Below are 21,844 nucleotides of genomic sequence, written 5' to 3' on the forward strand. Positions count from 1 at the left end.
AAGAAAATGGAGAAACATTAAATAAGAAAGAAAGTCATGTTTGATGAAGGGTTTAGGTTTTCAAGTGTCATTGAAATGTCAGATGTTTAGGCAATGGGCACTCATTGCGGAGAGAGTGCAGAAGCATTTTTTGTTTCAAATAAGCTAAACTCATTTGAGAAAAAGTACTACTGAAAGCCTTCAAACTGCTGTAAAGATGCACAATATCGGTATCAGCAGATAAAAGCTGAGAGTTATCATCGCTTTTAACATTTCTGATGATACTCCTGTTAAGGTAATGCATTAATTATGTGCCTGTGATAATGGCTTACAAACGTATTTTGAAGTGTTCGGAACAAGCTAAATGCTTGTGAAGCTCAGGTGTAGGAGCAAAACAACAATCCTTTAACACAAGAATCATCATCATGAAACACTAAGAGTTTCTCAAAGGAAGAAAGCGTCTGTGCTAGCAAAAACCTGTCAGCAACCTCTACTTCGACAAAGCTAAGAAAATTAGCAGACCTATCTAAAAAAGAATACTTTAATCATTTATTAGAAACAAATGTTGTTTACTTGTTTTATGTCTGTTTCTAAAACAAATAGACATTCACAAGCAGTTTAACAGATCAATTCTTGTAGAAGAGAGACTTGGTGTTAAAATAAAAATAAGGTGTGTACATATCGGTATCAGCGTTTGTCAAAATTAGATTTAAAAATATCTGCATATCGGACATCAGCAAAAATGTTGTGCATCCCTACTTCAAACTCACATGTTTATCTGGGATTGTCTCGTCTGACACTGGGACCAGCAACAGGCCCTGTGTTCGGTCCCAGTGTTGTAGAGTGTATTCCACCTGCTCCTGGCTCTGCTCATACACAGTGAACAGAGACTGCAGCTCATCCACATACGACTGAAGAGGGAGACAAAGGTGGATAGAGGGCACAAGGACAAGATGACAAATAGATCATCAGTAAATGTACAAGGCTCATTGTACATGTAGTGAGTAAAATAACTGATATAGTCTTTAATCAGTTAAAAACTATTATCTATAGTGGCCTAATAAGGCATTAAAACCACATTAATCATCTTGCTTCAATGTATAAACTGTCCCAGCTAAGTAAGCATCCGAGCATAATAAAAAGAGTCAGTGTAGTGTACCCCCCTTTTATTTTTAGTCAGTACCCTAATTGTCCATTAGCAGAAAATAACAAGTCTCTCATTCTTTTTGCCATTCATAACTCCATCTACTCCCCAGAATAATCTCTGCTATGCATGACTTTGTACCAGTTTCCAAACAGTGACTGTAGTGTCAGGTTGGAGATGACAAACTTTGGTTTTCGGTAAACCTACCTTTTCTTTTACCAGCTTGTCAGTGTGTTTAGGAGACTCTGTATGTAATTCTTTGGTTTCTACTGTCTGTTTTCCTAAGTCTTCTCCTTCTTTGATATGATGCACTATAGAAGCAAAACAAAATTAAAATGTCAGCAACCAACCCTGCGAGCTCTAAAGTATAATTTACTGCATTTTATTCATATTTTCCTGTTGCCAAGATTAAAAGAGAATATGCCAGACATTCAAAATGTTTGATTCTCTACAGTTGTTTGCACCTTCATTTAAACTTTGTTGCTCCCTCGGGTCCACCAGAGACTCTTTGGAGTTGTGACAGGAAGACATTCTGTGCCCATTTGGTGTATCTGTTGACTGGAGAGAAAATGCAACAAAGGGATTACGAAATCACGTGGATATAAAAGTGAGAGTGTGAGAGATGTGTTTGTGAAGGATTTTGTGTATTTGTGTTCAAATACGTGAAATAGACGGACCTTCCTTCCCTCCAGCAAGCTTTTCTTTCGAAACACTTCTTTTGAATCCTTCTTCCCAGCCTTTTTGTTTTTCTTTTTAAGCTCCTCTTCTCTCAACCTCTGCATCTCCTCCTTGAGTCTCCTTTCTTCCTGTTCCATCTTTATTCGGTTTAGCTCCCTTTAACAAAAGCAGACAGATAAAGACACAAACAAATCGATTTGTTTTTAAGGGTTGAAAATACTCCCCTGATCTTGTGTTACCTCTGTGTACTGAGAGCTGAGCAGTCTAAAGAATGTGTGTGAACAAAACACAAAAACAAGATCCTAGAGGGAACTAAACACAGGTACTTCATTCAACATGACGGGTACATAGGGAACATAACCAGGCAAACAGATATACAGCCCGACAGATCATTTTATCTTATATCTTTATCTTTATCTAAAATCTCTATCTTTTTCTATAGTGATCATTTCACTGTAACATAGGTGCTACTTCATTTGTTATCTTTGATTTTGGTTAAGTCGCTTCAATTCATCCAAGTTGAAAGAATGACCTACTGCACTACTTCAATGGCAGGGGATTCCATCATTACATTGGAAATGTATCACAAGTCTTTCCTGTTAAAGGTGCAGCGTGTAGTAATTAGCTGCATTTAGCAGAACAGACTTGGTAGAAATGGATTATAATATTCATAATATGTTTAAACTAGTGTATAATCCAAGCGGCATCCTCCGGCCCCAGAATTGAAGCCAATTTGTAAGTGTTAAAAACTGCAGTTTCTCGAGTGTCCGCTTAAGGCTGGCTCCAGAAGTACCGGAAATCACATACACACAAATTGAAAAAAGCCGATCTTCACAGCAGAAATAAGCATGTTTACAGCCTGGTACAAATAACGAGTGTAGTCTGGGTAGCTCATTTCTTGATCTGCACATACTGTACGGGGGGTACATTTTTTCATAACGCTGCAATTTTGAAGATATAAAGATTACGAGTTTTCCATAATGTGAGGGACAGCTGACTTGATTGACAGGCAGGAACACTGTAGGTGTTGGCGAGGAGGCACAAACCCTGCCTCTTTACCTCACAGTAGCTCGACAGAAGTTAGATTGACTTCAGGATTTCCAATATGGCTCCCACCAATGATTGGCTTCAGAAACAGATGGATGATGTCACGGATACTACATACATCATTTATACAGTCTATGGTATAATCACATGAATATAATAATCCCTTTGTTTTTGCCAACTTACTATGAGTTTTTTACATCTTCATTGTAACTGGTGCCCATGCACAGAAGCTGCTTCCTTGCAAACTCATGTTTCTACCATAGCATAGAACAGACAAACTAGTCACATTTTGTATTAAGTGAGTAGAATGCACTGGATGGAAGGTGTATAAGAAGAGAATGGCTGTTGTGCGCAATCTAATTTGGATGGTAAAAATAGAGGATTATGGGGCGCTGTTGGCCAAGCGATCTAAGCGTGCGCCCCATATACAGAGGTTATAGTCCTTGTCGCAGGGGTCACAGATTCAACTCTCAGCCTCTACCTTACACTGCATGTCTCCCCCCACTCTACTACCCATATTTTCTGTCTCTCTCAATCTTTCCTATCCAATAAAAGCAAAACTGCCCCAAAAAGCATAACTTTAAAAATAGAGGATCATACTTATGCATCACAGGAGTTTCTTGTCCTTAAAGGCCACTGTCTCTTTACTAATGAGAGGGTCGAGCAAAGGGAGCACTTAAGTCTAGAATTTGACTGCTAGTTAATGCTAAAACTTCCATTTCTACACACTGTACTACACCCTAAAGAATGTGTTGAATTATATTTGAAGAATAATTCCCCAGTAATTTAGTCACTACCTTAGTTTTGGCTGTTTTAACTTCTCTCTTTGTTGCTGGTCAATGCGCTCCTTTTCTTTCTCTGGCAGAGCCTCGTACTCCTCCTCATCAAGCTCCTGCAGCCACCGCTCCTCCCTGACACTCTTCTCTCTCTGCAGAGCCTCTGAGGGACACACACAGACAGTTTTTCATACTATACATCATAAAAAACTTTACTGGATCACGAACATTTGATTAAAATTCAAATTGAATCAGTTCTGTCCTCTGCAACATCAGCTTGTATAGTAGTTGTATATATTTGTGTATGTGTTTAAGCGGGTGCATTTTTACCCTCAGTTTCTCTCTGTGCCCTCTCACGTTCCTTCAGAGCAGCATAGGAGTCAGACAAGTTGACAACATAGATGTGTTTACGGTTATTTAGGGCCTTAAGAACAACTTGCACTGTGCTTGCTGCTGACTGAGTGTACAGAGAATTCAGGCCTTCAATCACTATGCCACGATAACAATCACTTAGCTGTTTCCATGACGGCAGCATCAACAGGAATAACAGTGACGAGACAGAAAGACAAAAACAGGAAGACAAAATGTTAGTGAAACTTTTCATAGATATATTTAATATGAGATATCTCACAGCCTGACCGTACATTTAACTGTTAGTCTTTGAGGTGTATCCATGAAGTATTTTTGATGTAACTGCATTAAAAAGGTGTTCTCTGGCAGCATGTAGGTTTATAACATAGTGCCTTTTACGGTATAAAGCTTCATCATGCTTCACACAGCAGATTTTAAAATGTAGTCTCTGAGCTCATAAATTGGAACATTGTTAACTCACCTGAAATCTTTCTGCTAGGATATCCACCAGCAGCTGTTCAGGTAAGAGACTACTGAGTGTCTCATCTCCTCCCTACAGCCAAAGCACAACAACGGTTTCTTTGAAATTATGAACCTTTATTTTCAATGTGTTACAATCCTTTTATATCTAGTATGAAGATACATTTTGCTTTAGTATCAAACATTTTTGTCCTCAATTAAAGAGCAAAAGGGGTACTATTTCAGAAAACATACCAGGCAAAGAGCTAAGTGTAAGGTTTCAGTCTTCTGAGGGTCCTTGGAGTAATTTCTTCCACAGCTGTCTTCAGTCAGTTTTCCATCATGTGATGCTGGAGTTGATTTAGGGTCTGGATCTGATGTTTCTACAGCCTGAGCTTGAAGCAGAGATATACATTTCAGTTTCAATTTAATTAACTTCATTTGCAAATTCAAACTTCATAATGTGTCTTTGAGCCTTGCCTCTAAAAGCTTCGGTGATGAAATGTCTTTTTAATTTGCCATAAACTGTAAGGGAAAGAGTCACTAGTCTGTCCATCCCAATTAGTGACTGTCTCTCCCAGAACAGTACAAAAACAAAGAGATCCATGTATATTGAAAATGAAATGGACTGTATGTATAGTACGAAGGGGCAGATGTGGCTCAGTGGACGAGTCAGTTATCTCTCAATTGAAAGGTCTGAAGTCAGACTGCCTACATGCTGAAGTGTCGTTGGTTGGACACTATCTTAAACCCAAACGGCCCCCGGTGTGTGAATGAGATTAGTCACATAGTACTGATGGACACTTTACATAGAACCTCTGCATTCAGTGTATGAACCTGGTGTGAATGTGTGAATGTGACATGTAATGTAAAAGTGCTTTGATTGGTCAGAAGACTACAGAAAACCCCGTATACAGTAAATACAGCTCATGTACCACTGATCTGGTACTTACCAGCCTCCTCAGCCTTCCTCTCAGCATACTCGGCAGCAGCAGAGTCATAAAGTTGTCTTGCAGACAGGCTTACAGGAGACGTACCATTCATCAAAGCATCTGTTACCACTGCATCAACACTCAGACTTGCCCCTCTATAGTGATGCGCCAGAGCAGCTGCTGTGCTGCTTTTGTCTTGAAAAAAAGGACAAACAAAAAGCATGCACATTTTAAAGCAACATTCTTAATGCAGGTTTCTATTTTCTTCTTAATGATATTTGCCTTTCAATACCTTGTACAGATCTAATAGTCATCCAAAGAGTTGATCATATCTAACTTGTTTTTAAATGTTAATTTATGACTACGGAATTATTTTACCTGTCAGTGGAGCTCCATATACAATAATAGCAATGCCCCTGCAGTTGCGTGCTGCCAGACCTTCTGGTGACAGGTCAACGCACATGTGGCGGGCAATTGCTCTGGAAACAGGAGTCATCTGTATCTGCTCCAGCCTCCCACAGCTTCCCTCTTTGGTCATCTCTGAAATGACTAAATGTACACAACCGAATGATCAAAAGATATCCGAGTAGGACTCAGAGTAAAGCACACTGTTCAGTTAATTTTCTTGGTTTTTTTGTATTTCTAAATCTGCGCCAGAAATGTTGCACTTACACAACTCAGCTGGTTTCACAAACATTCCTATTTCCTCCTCTTTGCTGCCTGAAAGTTGAGCATTGTTTTGCTCTGACCACCCGTCTTCTTCCTGTATTTCACCAGTCCTCGTCATTGTTTCATCTGGGTCTGCCTCAGGCTCCGCTGCACACAAATCAAATATACTGTTTATTTGATACAGAATGTAGACAGACAATAAAATGATTTTCCTGCTTGTATATAAACAAGAATGTGCCTGCAGCTACCATCATCTTTCAGCTGGGAACAGTATCCTTTGTAGAAGTCAAGCAGCTCTATAGGAAGACTTTCTCCAGGGGCCCTGGGAGGCAGCAGTAATGTGTTGTTCTCATCATAACCATGCATCAGACGCAGGATCTGTATGACATGAAGATAAGAGGAGGAGAGGGAGAAGATATAAGAACATGATGAGGCATGAATAAAGGAAGGGAAAACTAAAATGTGGATAGTTGGTTGTGCGGCTAGGTAAAGAGGTAAGGAAAGAGATAAGAGTGGTCTTGAAGTGATTTACTATTTCAGGGCAGCTCATTTCTCCAAGACAGAGAGAAAGGAAAGAAAAGAAAAATAAAGGAATCTATTGGATAAGCTTAAAATAACTCACATAAATGCTTTATCCATTGAGCTTTACAAGACAATTACTCTACACAAGGAAGGGAAAGAATATGCTCCTAATTGCCAAATAGTTTAAATACAGTATATTCAAACATGAAGTTTCCTCTTATAACACTGACAAACAAGGGCATTTCACATTTGAATCTCACTTGTTATCTCTTTGCCTTGGCTTGAAGAGAGTCTAGTACAGACTAGAGCAGCTTTTCTTTCCTTTATTTGCTAAGAGTGGAGGTACCTTTTCTTCCTCAAGATACTGCATGTCGAACTCCAGGGAGTAGAACTCGACGGGAAAAGAGCAGGGGTTCTTGACGATAACTTCAGCTTCAGACTCAGTGCTGAGAGGCAGACAAGACTCCAGCTCCAGCAATGACGGACAGAACTCCAGTTGTGGCTCCTCGGCCTGCCCCTGGGCTTTTATGAACACCTGCTGGTTGCTCTCAGCCACATGGACGACAAGCTGCCTGTTGTAAACTTGCTGCAAAGACATAGTCAGAGAGACACCACTCTTCTCTTTATTTGGAAGAACTCTTCACCAAGTGTTTTCAGTACTGATAACAGCATGTAACCAGCATTTAATTAAAATCAGTGAAGCTCCTTACCTCTTCAGCAGGGCTGAACTTTATCTGGACATTGACTTGTTCACCAGGTGACAGCATTCCAGAGCTGGGAATCATCTCAAACACCACTGGAGGTGGTCGCTGCTCCTGCAAGACCTTTTTACGCTGGTAGAGAGGCAGGAACTTGTCTACCTGAGAAAACAATGTAGGTGTCACCCTTGCGCAGGTTTGCCTTTGAATAATATTCTTAACACTCACTTTCTCTACATATATAGTGCTTATAGTAGTAGACATTATGGTAGATGTTTTAGAGGGTGTTTTTAAGTACACAATTCATTGGAAGAGTTAACTCAAACATCCATCATGAGAGTTTGTGTACCTTTTTGAAAGGCTTCACCTCCTCAGCCATGCTCCAGCAGCAGGACACAGACTCGTGATTGAACAGTTGTATTGCTTTCATCTGAGGGGGGACATTACACAACACAATAATAAGGAGGCTTTCACCATCAGCTTAAGTGCATTTACACATCAGCTGAAGCAATAGGGAAGGCATTGATTTTCAGTGACTGCATGGCCTTGCCTTCATGATGCTTCTGCACATCATCTCAGATCATAGTTTTATCTTATGCTTAATGATTTATAACAAAATCAGGTTAATTCACATGGCCTGTATCAGGTTAGTGACAGAAGTCCTTTAAAATGATCAGTTTAACTCAATTTGACCACAAGATGGCGCCAAAGTGAGGCAGCCTCATGATCACTCAATAGTATTCTTAGTATTAAGCTGCAGTTTGTGCTCTTACCTACATTTCTACTCTCACTTTGGCATGTTAATGACACTCAAAATATGTAATAAATTGAAGTGAAGGTTGAATATATGTAACTATCCTACCTAATTTATGTAATTTAAAAAATAGCTGCACAGCTGTGCTACTTGATTTTGATTGGTCATTACAAAGCAACAATTATGATGTGTTATTTCTGGACAGCAGATAGTTGTTATGAGAACTAAGTTCAATAATATCAATGCAAAGACAGAAGTCTGGTCAGTTTGATGTCTGTTTGTTTACAGAGGTAAAACCGTGAACAGAGATGGAAAAGTGGAAAAAAGGCACAAGAGGTTAATGACACAAAAACTTCACAATGGTGACAACAGAAAGGTCTACAAACCATAGAGTAAACAATTAACTAAGTGTGTATGGGATATGGTGCTTTTTAATTACCTATAACTGGGCTCATGTCATATGGTTCAGTTCAATGTGAGTAATAGCAGATAAGTTGGCTTATTTTAAGAAGGCTATAGATTTAGCAGCTCAAACGGTGAGTATAACAGGCCATTTAAATCAAAATAGTAATTCTTAAATCAATAAAATAATTTCCATATCACCATTGTGCAATAAGCGGAATAACGTAAAGGGAGTGGGTTGTTATAAAAGGGGAATCCATTCAGGAGTAGAGGAGGGCTGCTTACCCTGTCGGGGCAAACCTGCGATTAAAACCTGCCCACTATATTACCCCATATAACATTACAAACTTGCGTTACAGCAGATCGTTACTCAGTTAAAGAAAACAAAACTTTGTAAGGCTTTATAACAGTCTCACAGCATCTTGTCATTTGATGTTATAAGGCTGTATTACCTGACACATGCCACACTGTAGAGTGTCAAAGTGTAAGGTATCTGTGGAAGCAGTGATGGTTGGCAGAGTCACCACTGCACACAGCCGCACGTGAACCATTGGACCACCTGTGACCTGTATAACCGAACACAAATGTATCTTAGCAACAAGGTAAAAATCCTGGTAAGACAACCAAGCAATGTAAAAAAAAAAGAATGCTGTTTCATAAATATTGATAAGAACAACACACATTGACATGTTTGTGTTCTGTCTACCTATGTTTACCTGTATTGGCATGACAACACTTGTGTCCCCCATCTTCAGGTTGGCTCCTTTGGGGTCAAATTTAACATTGAAAGAGTGTGTCTCACTGCAGGGAAGGTTTTTCACTCTTTCAAAGTCTGCACTGAAACCTGTGAGGAAACAAGCAGACAGACTCTTTAATTTACAAAGAAGTAGTTTGACATGTTGATGACAGTTAAAAGACAAGATCAATACTACTGTCATATCATTTTGATCACTACGAACGTGACCTGAATCAAGGAGATATTAAACTGAGGTTATCTTGAACTATGTGGGGAACATTTATAATGGCTGTGTCAAAAAACATCTTTAAGACTCTCCATAATTTAAAACTTAATTTAACTTTTTCTTTAATCTGTGCTAATAACAAAGTCAGTTACAAGCCAAGGTTTCATGCTGGATTATGGTTGTTTATGATTTCCCAAACACATTCCTTATTCCCTTCTTCCTACATAGTGAGTTAAATGCAGAGGACTATAAAGTGAGTTCTACAGTGAGCCTAATAAAGAAACATTTTTTGCACTATTTGCTGTCTCACAAGTGATGATGCAAATGATGTCGCACATTCAAAACGTGCAGCTTAATGTCGTCCGGAGATACATAATAAACAGCATGGATTCAAATTTTATGAAGTATTATACTCATCATTTTTCTATAAATAAGGATGAATAATTCTTCTGTTTTTCATACAATACTGAAACCCAAAATCTTAGTTAAAACAACATATTTATTTGTCTGGTACATACAGACAGTGATCTCCTGTCTGTCATTATCATCATGAAGAAAAATGAATGTACCCCATAGTAAATCATTCAGTCTTTTTAAATTGGCTTCATTACTGTAAAAATGTCACACAAACGTTTTCTCACTTATACTGAAATCATTTTGTTCTGAAGAAGAATCAGAATTAACATCAACGCCCTAATCACATTCCTCTCACCTGCCAGCCAATTTCCTTTACATCGCAATGCATTATGGGATATATTTCTCAGTTTGTTACTATCAGTTGTACAGTACTGGTCACAATGAATTGGGGAAAACAATGAATCCACTATATACGGTATACTAATCCTCACTCAGAATTAAAATGGCACAATATAGTGCCCTATAAGTGAATAGTGACTGATTTCGTACAAAGCCTATCTTTTGGTCAAATCGAGTGACTTCTACCTCTACCCTGGCCACCTTGAGTTTACTAAGCAACCAACTGATACATCAGGAATTTATCACTAATCCAAAAGTGCTAATTAGGCTTTACAAGTTCTGTTAAATGCAGGATCTTTTTTCTTTTCTTTTTTTAGCTGGTTCACTTGATTTTAGTCTTTATTCCAAGCTAGCTAGCTATGCCAACCTTGTCATTACTGAACTTATATAATGGTGGTATCAATCATTTTAACTAGCTCTTGGTGTAACAACAAAAGGACTTAATTTCCCAAAATACTAATATTTTTTCTTTCAAATGTTCAAAATTATTAATGACTTCAGCTGAAAGGTTGCGTTCCCTGTTTTATCAAACTCTTTCCTCATGCCCCACTGTCAGCTTACAAACATGAGATGCATCATGAGACCAAGCGTTGTGCACTGTCCTACTATTTTTACGAGGTACTGCATTATAGATAAATACAGGTATGCAGAACTAAAAACTTCAAAGGAACTTCGGTGATGTTTATTGTCTCACCTGTGCCAGCTAGACGTTTGAGATTAGCATAGAAGGACACTGCCACTGACCCAGAGTTTTTGATATTTACAGTGTGACTCAGGACTTTGCCTGGGATTACAAAACCAAAATCCAAGACATACTCCGGGAGCACAAACCTGAAGGAGTGGAAAGACATACACAAAAAACACACACGTCAGAAATAGCAGTAATAAAGTCTAACAAATGCATTTTATTGCAATTACATGTTTAATACGATTTAAATTAAAATGTGAAAAACATTATATTAACGAGCATTATGCTCTCATATTTTCTTATTTTTACCTGTTTGAAGTGTTTTCTTTCCTGATGAAACACTGCCCTTTGCTTTTATTTCATGTTATGATTAAACTTCATATTTCTGGAAGTTATTGTAATCACAATAAAATACTATTTAAATAAGCTAATCTATACAATGATACCCATGAATTTAAATATGCTGTTCCAGCCAGACATTAATTATTACAACACAGCTCTCTTTTCCTTTCACTTAAGGGACCATCTGTTCACCCAAAATGACAGTGTGTTTGTGCCTTTGACCATACTTGCTGAGTTTTTGCCACTTTCTGGGGGAACCTTGTGAGTCACCGAGCTCCAGCAGGGTACCCATTACAACGAGTGCATTCTGTTTGACCAGGGCTCCCTCCACCTCCATGTGAAGCAGCTCTTCATACTATGAGCAGCAGGCAAAAGAAAGAGAGAAAAGGAAAAGTAATAAGGAGAAAAAAGTAGCTCTATATAACCACCCAAAAAAAAGCATGGAATAATCAACAGTAAGCAGGGTTTGGCTCAGCAACAAATGCTGGTTTTGTCAAACAAAGTCAGTTTAACGCAGCAATCCTGAAAGTTAGAGAACTTTGAGCTTTATAGACTCTTGGTCAATAGTTTCAAACATTCAATGGTGCAGAAGGATGTGAATGTTAAATGCACAATTTTGATCTCTTAAATTGTGACAGCACAAAGGTCAGTGTGACGATTAAAGACAGAAATAGTGAAGTCCCAGACAGTCTGATTTTATGTTAATGATGGCACATAATAACTCCCTTCAAGCCAGCTCTTCAAGTTTTGTCACTTGAACTACAACATAGTTCAATTAGATAGATAGATAGATAGATAGATAGATAGATAGATAGATAGATAGATAGATAGATAGATAGATAGACAGACAGACAGACAGACAGACAGACAGACAGACAGACAGACAGACAGACAGACAGACAGACAGATAGATAGATAGATAGATAGATAGATAGATAGATAGATAGATAGATAGATAGATAGATAGATAGATAGATAGATAGATAGATAGATAGATAGATAGATAGATAGATAGATAGATAGATAGATAGATAGATAGATCTTTATTGTCTCAAATGAACCCGCATATGTACACACAGGACACATTACTGGGGTGTTTGTTTAAAGTTCCTGCTGGGGGAGTTCAGTGTTATGGTGCATGCTCTGCGTATTGTGGCTCTGTTGTTGAGGTCAGACAGGTTTGGTGTGGGGAGGTGGATGATTTTGGTGGCAGTGTTTGCAGTGCGTGTGAGTTGGCAACAGTCTACAGCTAAGTCACGTTAGTATCAAGTCTGCTGGTCTAATTATGATTGTTCACATCTTACATAAGCATTTTCTGCAGGAAAACAATGCCATCTTTAGTAGGTCTGACTGTTAAGATGGAGGTATACATGCTCTGTCGCTCTCCCTGAATGTTTCCTGCTCTGTTCTTTGGGGACGTTTCACCAAAATAATTCTAAGGTCTAAAAGTATGGGTATCACATTCTTTCACTGGTACATTACAGGAGAAATGAAATTGATTTTACAGACCTGACAAAACCTGTAATTCAGACTTAACTAAGTGCCTTGACTTCTCCAAAAATGCATTGCATATGTAGGAATTATTAATAGGGAGTATAACGAAACAGCTTTTTTATGTCTGTGACTTCCTCACAGATCTGGATCATTTTCACATATTACAATTCTGTCAGACATCCCTCAGTAAACCAGTCACAGTTGTAGATGTCATGAGTTATTGTTCTGTCTGGCCATGCTGTAATTATGACCTACAGCACATGACCAAATATCTTAATAAAATGTTGTAAAACTAACTGCAAACTCAATGAATCTGTTTACCATCCTCTTATCTTTTTCTACAACAACAGATGGAAAGTCGCTGTGGTCAGAGGAGGTTTGTAGATAAGGAAGTAATTTTCCTTTTTTCTGGGGGTATTCTCCAGGGCAACAAGGTCTTTATCCTTATCTGCTGTAAAAATGTTTGCATTTCTCATGCTACTAGTAAGAGGAAATGTCAGGGGTATCGCTTCGGTAACACACAAAGTCATAAGTAAACACTGAGAGGATGAGGAGAAAATAGCTTTTTCATTGGAATTCAATAACTTGTGTGTACACCCTGAAAAATCAATACACAGTAAGAAGCAGGGAAAGTCCTGCAGAATTGGCTGGTTACTTAAAGCAGAGATGTAGTTTCAGCACCTTATTCATTGCTAGGATAAATGCACTACACATGTGGAACACGCTCAGATGATTTCTCACAAACAGATTCTAAATAGGAAAACATAAAGCCTCTATTATATTAAGCAAACATAAATCTAGAGTTAGTTTTGATTAACCTTGTATGTGAAGTTTGTTTTAGCCCTATTGAGTCACTTATTTTTCTTTAACCAAAATAATAATTATTTTAGAAAATTAGGTAGTTTTCACTTCATTTCATACATCATGTTTATAATTGGCCTGAATACACTCATCCTGTGTCGAAATAAAATATTTTAGATTATTTTTCATTCTTAAAAATGACCTAATGTAATATGAAAGGTGTCCACTGCAAAACATTAATATGGTTAAGTCACTGACTGTAAGAGTGCGGGGGGTCTCTGTTGTTATTTCTTCAGCCCCAGTGATATTTCCAATCCTAAGGTCTTCTCTGGCTCCATCTGCCGCCATAGCTGTTTTGGCCAGCTGCACCACACCACTGAAGCGCTCCTCTACGACAAGAGAATCAAAGCATTACACCAGTGAAGAAACAGAAACAAAGAGTTGTACTTGTGCCTCTATATATGTAAGCATGGAGGTTTAATTATGAGAGATCATCAAATAGTAATTGTTTGGGCTCAGCCATGCATCTAGCTTTGTCCTCTGACAATTTCCTTACTTGATTCAATAAGCTTTTACAGAGGCCTTTTTTTGTTAAAAAGACAGATCAATTAATAAGTAACTAACTTGTTGTGTCGTTAATTGTTGTGTAGAATAAAGATATGTGATCGTGTTTTACAGTAAATGTCTGTACAAACCCAGGTTTCGTGGCAAGTCGAGGCTGATCCTTGGAAACACTCCCTCTCCACTCAGAGTGATGTCCTGCGGTGGCAGGAAGGCCACCTGCAGCTGAAGCTGCTTCTCAATCACCTCAGGCACACCCGGGAGGTAGAGTATACGCAAACACTGCTCTGCATCAGACTCAATGTAACCCTGACACACACATATGCACAAAGATACACACCAAAAATACAATGAATCATATGTAATTAAAGATCATCCCACAACTGTATTACAACCATGATGACCTCACCATGTTGGGGATGACTACAGGCAGGCCGGGTCTGATCGCCGGTTCTTTCTCATTTTCCTCATTGGCTTTTTGCTGCCATATATCTAACTGCTGCTCACTCTTTTCCAGGGCCTCTCTCCGTCCCTCTGCCTCCTTATCCGACTCCTCCTCATCCTCCCTTTGAGGGTCTATGATGGTGAATTTGAAGCCCATCTTGCCAGTATTCCTTAGGGTCACCTCAGCCTCCCCTACATGATCAAAAAGCTGGAAAGGAGGGAGGTTGGGATGAGAGAACACCTTTACACTGTCAACTCAAGTGATGGTAATGATCACTTCAAGGTGTCCTCTCCCCCATCTGGTGGAAGTTATGTGAATTATCCTAATTGCTAGAATGGTAAAACTACTCCACCTTGTGTCTTTAATATGTAGTGTGTACCTTCAAAGGTGATGCATTCAAAATGTCTGTTTTCTAAATGAGTGAATGGTGCTGTTCTCCCTTTGCACGTGGTTTATGATAATCATTTTAATTAAGAAATAATGAGAAAGATCATAAAAGCAAAGGCAAGAGAAAACTGTTATTGGAGAGTGAAAAGAAAATAAAGAAAGAGAGAAAATGAAATGGGTAGAGACAAAGAGGACCAAAACTGTTCCCAAAATCTGTCACTTGTGCTAAAGGGGTTGTTTCAGGACCTCATGACCTACATAGATAAAAGGGATGATTGATACAAGAAAACATTACAGGCTCTGAGTGAGAGGGGGAGATAGCAAGAGTGGAATAAAGCTCGAGAAAGTATTGTGCTGAACCGACAGGAAGGTCAGAGAAATGTTCTGCTGAATCGCTCATTTCAACTAAATCAAAAATCAATATGTCCTTGTTTTGAATATCAATGATAACTGATCCGGATGGCCTGAATACTTAAAGAGGTAAGGAAAGTGCAAACCACCAAAGTGGTAAAAACATTCAAAGTTAATGTAATTCTTTACATAAGTGTTTTTAAAGGGTGGGTAGATAACATTGACTCCACTCAAGTATGTTTACAGTATAACATGTCTTAACATTAAAGCAACTGTCCCACAAAGTATCTCTCAGGATAAGATTATGTGATAACTAACAGAACTGGATGTGGGTAAAGCACTCCCAATTTTTATGAAAACCAAATCAGTTTTTTTCTAAGTAAAGCAAGCAGATGGCAAAATAACAACAAAGACAAAAAAGCAGAATATCACGACTGTAAGGCAACCAGCAATCTCTAACTTCAGTCCTGACCCTCAGCCTTAACCATCTGTCTGCACAAGGCTGAAACTTTCTGATGTGCAGAGCTTGTTGGGAAAAATATACAAATAAGAAGCCTTGTTCACGCACCAGCGGACCAAAGTCAATGTGGGGAATGTCAAGGCTGTAGCTGATCACCGATGCCTCTCCTCTGAGTGTGATTTCATACGTAGGCCCCTCCTCTACGTGGCACTGTGCGATCAACTCTCTGCGGACATTTTTGTGGCCGTAGAAAGAGAACGTGACCAGCTGCTCGTCTCCAGGCTGCAGATGACCGTATACTGGTGAGACATCAAACACCTGTATTCGTAGAAAGAGGACCAGAGGAAGTGACAAGGTTGAGTTTATATGTTTTAGTGATTCTCAGAATGTGATGCAGTGGTAAGCTACTCCCAACAAGAAAAGTATATATCTTTCAAACATGGACTTTTAAAAAAAAAAGTTTTATTCTCATTAGTTTTAAGTCAATGTTAACAATGCTATCACTTTAACCAGTGTTTCAAAAGACTAGCAGCTTCTTTGAGTCTGGATACTGTGAGATAACCAGCCCACCTGAAACAAAGGGACTGCCACAGGCCCCCTTAAATTTGGTATTTCTTTAACTTTGACCACTGCAGTCCAGCTTTTACCTGCTGCTTCCAATGTTTATTCTATGTTAAGCTTACTGTCTCCAGAAAATATATTCTTACATCCAATCTTCTCATCTAACTCTTGTCAAGAATGCACATGTGTGCTTTTCCTCAAATGTTGGATCATTTCTTTTGCCTTTAGGATTTCAGAACGACACACGTGATGGGAACTTCGTACTTAAGTGCAATCCTAAAATACAAGTAATCAATTGTTTTATCATCGTATGCCTTTATCTCTGGAATGTTTTTAAGACCATAGAAAAAAAATACATTTCGTATAGGATAAAATAGTTACAGCATTCATTGAGTTACACATTCCCAATGCTGTAAAATATTCAATTATCTGCTCAGTTAAGGGAATTAGCATAAAAACTATGAATCATATGAATTATTAATCAGGGACTTTTTCTTGAAAATTAAACCGAGCTGTAAAAGATCCTCATATTCTCTTACTCCAATGCATGGAGTTGTAGAAAGATGATCTGCACACTGACATTAAGAGGGGAATCTACACACTGAGGTAGTTTGTACATGATGAATGTCAACGAGTTTCTCCTCCATCACTGCAGCACAGACACATGGAGGAAGTGACCCCTGACAGGCTGGCAGTTCCAGGGAAAACCCTGGATTATTATTATTTTTTTTTTTTTCACGTGAGCATTACCTACCTCTTCCACACGAGGTGGGCTCTGAGTGCTGCTCTGATCATCTGCACCAGCACTTGAGCTGGGAGGAAGAGAGAGAGAAGAAAACACTGTGTTAGAGGAACTCCACCCCTCCTCAGTCTCATTTTCTGCATTTTACACTCTCACTGTCTTTAGCTCTTGTGTCTCTCTAAGAGGGACATTGTTAGAACAAAATACCTCTCACATTATCTATTTTTTATCAATCAAAATAAAGCTGCATACATAGAAGCATGCAATTAGTAAGAATAGGTCATTTCCTATCGCAATCAGAGCTAAGTAAAATAGTTAGCAGTATTCTGTCTTGGTGAAAATGGACACTTGGAAGTCTGAACATTTCCATTAGAGCCACAAATGTAACCCAAAATGTAACTAAAATTAGAAACCATCTACTGTACATCTCATATATCATTAACACATAATGTAATATCCATGTGGAGAAGAAAACCTTTAGCATCCACACCCCAAAGAACTCCAACTCTCATTTCTCTCTCTCTGTTCCACTCTCTCCTTCCCTGTGGGATCAGACTGGGTGCATCCATCAAGTTAATTAAACAGAGTGTTCTATAATTAAGAGGAATTTTAATAGGCAAGCAGCAGGAAACAGGTCAGGATAGATTGCAGCGAAGTGCTGAATAAACATGGAAGAGAATGAAAGAGATTTAGTGAGTGAAGCCGTCTCAAAGCTGGCTGGACAAGTTCTATATCTAAATCACCAAACACCAGCGACGTTACTGCTAGTGTGTGTGTGTGTGTGCGTGCGTGCGTGTGTGTGTGTGTGTGTGTGTGTGTGTGTGTGTGTGTGTGTGTGTGTGTGTGTGTGTGTGTGTGGTGACAGCTCCAGGGTGTGGATACATGTAAGGTGGCATTTACACTCATTTTCAGAGGTCCCAAAAATTCCACAGTACATGTAGTAGTCTAGATTAATACAGGGGTGTAGAGTGGTAATGCAACCAGCAGGGGGCACTGTTGCATGTTCAGTTTGGAATGATTGTCATACTCAGGTACAAGCTGGCCTGATGTCTGGCCATGGGAAGATCATAAATTAGTGGCCCCAGCAATGTAAGATGCAAATGGGGAACAATAAGTGCAGGTCAGTGTCCAATTCTCACTGCAGTCTGAGCAGATACGAATCTATGATAGCTAATACAAGTTTTTGTCCAACCATTGGAAAATAAAGCTCTTAAACAACGGTCCTATAAGGAAGAGTTTAAAACCTACTGGTGCGGACAGCGAACAGATGGTGAGACAGCAGTTGATGACTCTGCAAGAGCTCAGCTCAAAACAGAAATAGCCTTTCTCTGGCACTCTCACATCTGTCTCTCTCCTGTCCATCCATTCTTTCCTTCATGCACACCGCAGGAATGACTGCATTTTACTATCATCCTGTCTTCACTCATACAAAAAATCTACACATCAAATACAACTGAACCATATAAATCTCACTGTCTTCAAACTGAAGGAAACAAAGGAGTGTGGGGAGGGGCTGAGAGGGAATTCGATGCTGTAAAACGATACCAGTAAAGACAAATAGCCTCTGGGGTTCCAGTTTGTCAGTCAGGTAGAGTGTGAGAGATGGAAGTCACTGGTTTACAACTGATTTCCAGTGCTTTGAATGAGTTGTAAATTTAAAGGCAGTTTTATCCAGCTGCTTAGACTTCAGAAGAAACAAAAAACATCAAGTCATGTTTTTTTACTATTTAAAATTCACCAACAATAACAGCAGGTTTCACTTGTCTCCCAGCAAATGAGCTTGTCAAAGATCATTTGTTTATGCAAGAAGAGTTACTTTCCTTGTTTCCAGTAGTGGATGTGGCTGTTTAAGACAAAGCTGATGGACTCTATATGACTTTTTCCATTTCATGCTACCTTGGTGAGCTGTTTTTTAATGAGAAAATATTAAAGATATTTTTGTACTACAGCTTGTGTCCTCTCTTCTGAGATGCAAATGTTGCTTCGGTTTCCTAATGTTCAGGAGAACCCAAAACACACAATCATATTAGACAATGTTTCACTTCTTTTACGGAGGTGCATTCCAAGTGAAATCTCTTTTTCATGCATCAAAGTTTTACTGTTTAACTGTTCCTTTTGTAGGTGATGGTACAAAGAAAAGTGACGACTGTACTTATCAGTGGAAAGCAAGAAATTAAGAGCTGTGATCAGACAGTTAGTCAGATGTCCAGCAATCTGATCCATAATGCTGTATGAAGCCACAGTACAGCCAAAAAAAGTGGACCAAGCATATGTTTTCCTCTTCTAAAGTAAGGTCTTGAGACACAGAAGTTAGAGCATTGTAATGTATCTATTGGTGTGTTAGATGGATAGAAAAGAGTAAGCTCTATTGAAGTCCTCCTCTCCGAGGGCTGCGGTGTAATTACTGATAGGAGTGTAATTAGCTGAACATGGGAAGATAGTGCAGGTTATGTGAGAGCGAAAGAGAGACTTTAGAGTGAGTGAGCGAGCACAGAGTGAGGTCTCCATTTAATTAGCAAGGCGGCCTATGAGATGGATTGTAAAGAGAGGTCATGGAGGAGGTAAAGAAAGAAAAAATAGTTTTGTTAGGATTTTTTTAGCCGGCAGAGGCAAGATAGAAGGAGGAGTTGAAGAAAGACAAATAGGCAATGCTAAATCCTAATATGAGGACAAGGAGCAGAGCAAAAAGGAGGAATACCAATGGATGAAAGTGGGGGGGAAGGGAAAAAGAGACGGCAGAGGGTGATAAATCAGGTGGAGCAGTTAGTTGGTTCATGGCCACAGATAGAAACACCACTCTGGTATTCACAGTCCATTTCAAAGGAGGGGAGGAAGAGCAAAGGCTTGAGAGAGGCACAATATAACGTTTAGTGCTCAATCAGTAGATTTATCCTCTCAAGAGAATTTAGAATGGATTCGGCTTTCAATTCAGAGGGTTAAATGTATAGCTACTGTACTAACTCATCCCAATGGACAGTTTTGTTATATATGGCCGAGATCCATACTCCCTTTCTCCCTTCACTTCCTCCACTCCCTTTTTATACTCTATCCAGTTGTGGTATCTGTTCTGGTGAGGACTGCTGTAAAGTGTGCTTCAAATGCCCCACAATGTAATGTAAGCACATATAGGGGATTTGCATTGCATCACTGCTGTGCTGTTATGTGACCACGTGTGGACATTTTTCAACAAAACCATACCTGATGGAGCAGTGTTTCTGGTCCTCAAGGAAAGCCCACTGGTAGGACACAGTCAGTGGGGAGTAGTTGGTGACTAAGATTACTCTCTGAGTCTCTGTGCAGTTAAGCACACAGCCAAAATCCACTGTGGTGGAGGCGAAGTGGAGGTTGGGAAAGTGGACTTCAGCATGCAGCTCAACCATGTCTTGCTGCGGGTGTCCATGGTAGTGTACCTCAAGGAACTGGATAAAGATGTCAAGTGAGGAAATCTATACGTCTGAGAACACTGTGTTCCTGCAGTAAGTGAACAGAGGTGTTCCTGACAGCTTAACTGAGTGAGAAGTACTTTCTCAGCCTTAGATCATTTCATTTGAAGTATTTTGAGTAGCCTTAAGAGCTGAAGGTATCACTTTATCATGATTGAAAACTAAAATTGTAAAGAATTGAAATAAAAAGGACAAGAAACTATAATGTGACCAAATATGTATCCCTCTAAATATCTTATGATCACACTGCACATTCTAAACTTGGGTTAGGGACAGTTGCAACATCATCTACTGTATGGTTTACTCAGAAGAATCATTAAAGGGTGATTTCATAGAGTTGAACATCTCATAATTACCTGATCCACAGTTTGTGACACTCGATCCTTACAGTAAGCTGGATTACAGCACACCCACAACTCAGCCTGGCCTCCATCACCTAAAATCATGGACTGGAAGAGAACATACTGGATTTAACGTAAAGTACACGTAACATAAATAACACTCATCACCATATTGTTGAAGGGCTTAGTCCTCTTTTGATTTATTTTCAAAATCTAGTCTTCCATGCTTTGTACAAAATCATCTCATCATGTTTTTCATCTGATGACTCCCGAAGCACAAGTCCACAACCCTTTTAAAACCCTTTCCACAGGTTAATGAAAGGTCTGTGGTAATATTGCCTTGGGCTTCAGGCTTATCAAAAACCCTGCTTCTCCTAAGCTTCCATCAGAAATCTGCCTGCGGCTCCAAACCTTTTTAATGTGATTCAAATCCTGCGTTTAGTCAACTCTTGCGACGGGAGGCAGAGCTCTGAAAATCTCCATTATGGGCTGATTTAAACTGAAATTAAACTTCAATAAAAAGGTGTTTATAATAACTTGTGCCCCTGAGTGCAAGGAATCTAGATGTTGTGTTTAAAAAGGTAAAAGGCTTCTCATCCACAGAGTGTGATTATGTGTATTACGGAATAAAAACAAACAACTAATGATAACAAAGAGAAGATGGACAGTAGGGCTGGGCGATTAATCAAGTTTTTAAGATATAGTGTAAGACAATATTGATTATATCGATATAGTTATGCAGTATTAAAACATAGTTTCTTCCGTGGAGTTGCCAGTGCTACTTCTCTTTTCATCGCCTGTCTCTCGTCACCCTGCCCCGCCTCTCTCTCTGAGGAAAACCCCTTCCCCTGCTCACTCTCTACAAGATATCTTGTATGCAGCAACAACATGGAGTTAGGCTGGCCACACAGTAGAAGAGTTTAGGCCCGCTTTAGGCCCTGATTTGCCCTAATGCTCGGGGGGTGCTCTGATGAGGGCTTGTCATGATCAATTATGTGTCCAAATAATCCTCAAGTGTGTGGTGTCAATAGGACTATTTTACAGCTCCAAACCGTGAGAACTGCTCATGTTCAAATTTTCAGATATAAAACTACTAACA

General features: G+C 39.2%; 1 protein-coding gene across 3 annotated transcripts in view; it reads right to left on the reverse strand.

Moving 5' to 3' along the window:
• hydin (HYDIN axonemal central pair apparatus protein) overlaps nucleotides 1-21,844 on the reverse strand; it is an 85,236-nt gene that overhangs the window by 19,915 nt on the left and 43,477 nt on the right. For all 3 annotated transcript variants that reach the window (XM_034686565.1, XM_034686566.1, XM_034686567.1), the window contains exons 23-48: nucleotides 20,761-20,853; nucleotides 20,160-20,380; nucleotides 16,974-17,031; nucleotides 15,767-15,976; nucleotides 14,425-14,667; nucleotides 14,150-14,324; nucleotides 13,713-13,843; nucleotides 11,387-11,514; nucleotides 10,824-10,960; nucleotides 9,128-9,255; nucleotides 8,864-8,977; nucleotides 7,605-7,685; nucleotides 7,268-7,417; nucleotides 6,904-7,143; nucleotides 6,284-6,413; nucleotides 6,039-6,182; nucleotides 5,745-5,915; nucleotides 5,388-5,561; nucleotides 4,690-4,829; nucleotides 4,457-4,528; nucleotides 3,955-4,138; nucleotides 3,646-3,787; nucleotides 1,801-1,957; nucleotides 1,588-1,681; nucleotides 1,331-1,434; nucleotides 750-890 (exon numbers count right to left, since the gene is read on the reverse strand). In XM_034686565.1, coding sequence (XP_034542456.1) covers nucleotides 750-890; nucleotides 1,331-1,434; nucleotides 1,588-1,681; nucleotides 1,801-1,957; nucleotides 3,646-3,787; nucleotides 3,955-4,138; nucleotides 4,457-4,528; nucleotides 4,690-4,829; nucleotides 5,388-5,561; nucleotides 5,745-5,915; nucleotides 6,039-6,182; nucleotides 6,284-6,413; nucleotides 6,904-7,143; nucleotides 7,268-7,417; nucleotides 7,605-7,685; nucleotides 8,864-8,977; nucleotides 9,128-9,255; nucleotides 10,824-10,960; nucleotides 11,387-11,514; nucleotides 13,713-13,843; nucleotides 14,150-14,324; nucleotides 14,425-14,667; nucleotides 15,767-15,976; nucleotides 16,974-17,031; nucleotides 20,160-20,380; nucleotides 20,761-20,853 — 3,762 coding nt within the window. The remainder of the gene's footprint in view (nucleotides 1-749; nucleotides 891-1,330; nucleotides 1,435-1,587; nucleotides 1,682-1,800; nucleotides 1,958-3,645; nucleotides 3,788-3,954; nucleotides 4,139-4,456; nucleotides 4,529-4,689; nucleotides 4,830-5,387; nucleotides 5,562-5,744; nucleotides 5,916-6,038; nucleotides 6,183-6,283; nucleotides 6,414-6,903; nucleotides 7,144-7,267; nucleotides 7,418-7,604; nucleotides 7,686-8,863; nucleotides 8,978-9,127; nucleotides 9,256-10,823; nucleotides 10,961-11,386; nucleotides 11,515-13,712; nucleotides 13,844-14,149; nucleotides 14,325-14,424; nucleotides 14,668-15,766; nucleotides 15,977-16,973; nucleotides 17,032-20,159; nucleotides 20,381-20,760; nucleotides 20,854-21,844) is intronic.

Source organism: Notolabrus celidotus, chromosome 6 (assembly GCF_009762535.1).
Source record: "Notolabrus celidotus isolate fNotCel1 chromosome 6, fNotCel1.pri, whole genome shotgun sequence".
Lineage (NCBI taxonomy): Eukaryota > Metazoa > Chordata > Actinopteri > Labriformes > Labridae > Notolabrus > Notolabrus celidotus.